General features: G+C 55.3%; 1 protein-coding gene across 1 annotated transcript; it reads right to left on the bottom strand.

Moving 5' to 3' along the window:
• Nucleotides 1–6: 6 nt before the first annotated feature.
• On the bottom strand, nucleotides 7–1,356 carry LOC100008885 (keratin, type I cytoskeletal 18). The gene has a single exon (XM_002711447.5). The coding sequence runs from the start codon at nucleotides 1,321–1,323 to the stop codon at nucleotides 28–30; it is 1,296 nt and encodes a 431-aa protein (XP_002711493.1). The 5' UTR covers nucleotides 1,324–1,356; the 3' UTR covers nucleotides 7–27.
• Between the last annotated feature and the right edge of the window lie 312 nt (nucleotides 1,357–1,668).

Below are 1,668 nucleotides of genomic sequence, written 5' to 3'. Positions count from 1 at the left end.
CCCCAAGGGCACCCCGTCTTTCCCGCCTCAATGCCTCAGGACTTTGGTGTCATTGGTCTCAGACACCAACTTGCCGTCCACGATCCTGCGGGTGGTGGTCTTCTGGATGGTCTGCATCGAGTTGCTGGCGTCCAGGGCATCGCTGAGGCTGAACTCCTCCCCGTCTTCCAGCAGGCGGCGGTAGGTGGCGTTTTCAGCCTCCAGCTTGACCTTGATGTTCAGCAGGGCCTCGTACTCCTGGGCCTGGCGCTGTCCCTCGGCCCGGGTCTGCGCCAGCTCGGACTCCAGGTGCAGCAGCACACCGTTGAGCTGCTCCATCTGCATGGCGTAGCGCGTCTCCATGTCCCGCAGGCTGTTCTCCAAGCTGATCTTCAGGTTCTTCATGGACTCCAGGTCGATCTCCAAAGACTGGAAGGTGCGCCGCAGCTCCGTGAGTGTCGTCTCGGCTGCGCTGACCTCCGCCAACTGCGAGGTGACGATGGTGGTGCTCTCCTCGATCTGCTGGGACCAGTACTTGTCCAGCTCCTCGCGATTCTTCTGAGCCAGCTCGTCGTACTGGGCCCGGATGTCTGCCATGATCTTGCTCAGGTCCTGAGATTTGGGGGCGTCGACCTCCACGGTCAGCCCAGAGCTGGCGATCTGGGCTTGCAGGCCTTTTACTTCCTCCTCGTGGTTCTTCTTCATGAACAGCAGCTCCTCTTTGAGAGCCTCGATTTCTGTCTCCAGCTGTAGCCGGCTGACGTTGGTGTCATCGATGACCTTGCGCAGCCCATGGATGTCACTTTCCACCGACTGGCGCATGGCCAGCTCTGTCTCATACTTGACCCTGAAGTCGTCAGCAGCAAGACGGGCATTGTCGATCTGCAAAACGATGCGGGCGTTGTCCACGGAGTTGGCAAAAATCTGAGCCCTCAGCTCCTCGATGGCCTTGAAGTAGTGTCCCCAGTCTCGGACTTTGGGGCCCTGTTTCTCCAGGTGCTCCCGGATCTTGCTCTCCAGCCGCCGGTTGTCAGTTTCCAGGCTCCTCACCTTGTCCAGGTAGGAGGCCAGGCGGTCGTTCAGGTCTTGCATGGTCTCCTTCTCGCTCTGGATGCCCCCCATGACTGCCAGGCCCCCCGTTACCCCTGTGGCCAGGCCCCCGGCCCCCCAGCCGCCCCGGAAGCTGCTGGAGTGCGACACGGAGATTCTGGACCCTGAGCCCCCGGCGCCCGCATAGACGCTGAAGGCGCTGCTAGCCGGCCGGGCGCGCAGGCTGGACGAGCGCGCCGAGCTCAGGGACCGGTAGTTGGTGGAGAAGGTGGTGGAGCGGGTGGTGAAACTCATGCTGTCCCAGTTGGAAGGCGAGAGGCCAGAACTCAGGTGGTTATTCCTATTTTAAATTTTTGTCAATTTGACAGATATATCATTGTTACTGTAATTTGTGTTTCTCTGTTAAGCAAATTGAACACGTTTATAAACATATTGGTCAGTAAACAAAATTTTAAAGCTTTATCCTCTAATAAATAATGTAATTAATCCTGTTTTGTAAAAGCATCATAACTGTGTCACATTGGAGACTTTTTTCTGTAATAGTATGTAATTTGTATGAGATACAGTATCTTCCATTAGATAAACAGCTGTTCATATTAATTTCTTTAAAGTGCTGGTAGCTTAAATATTATTGTCAAA

The sequence above is a fragment of the Oryctolagus cuniculus genome, chromosome 18, assembly GCF_964237555.1.
Source record: "Oryctolagus cuniculus chromosome 18, mOryCun1.1, whole genome shotgun sequence".
Classification (NCBI taxonomy): Eukaryota; Metazoa; Chordata; class Mammalia; order Lagomorpha; family Leporidae; genus Oryctolagus; species Oryctolagus cuniculus.
This window is presented reverse-complemented; position numbering and strand designations above follow the sequence as displayed.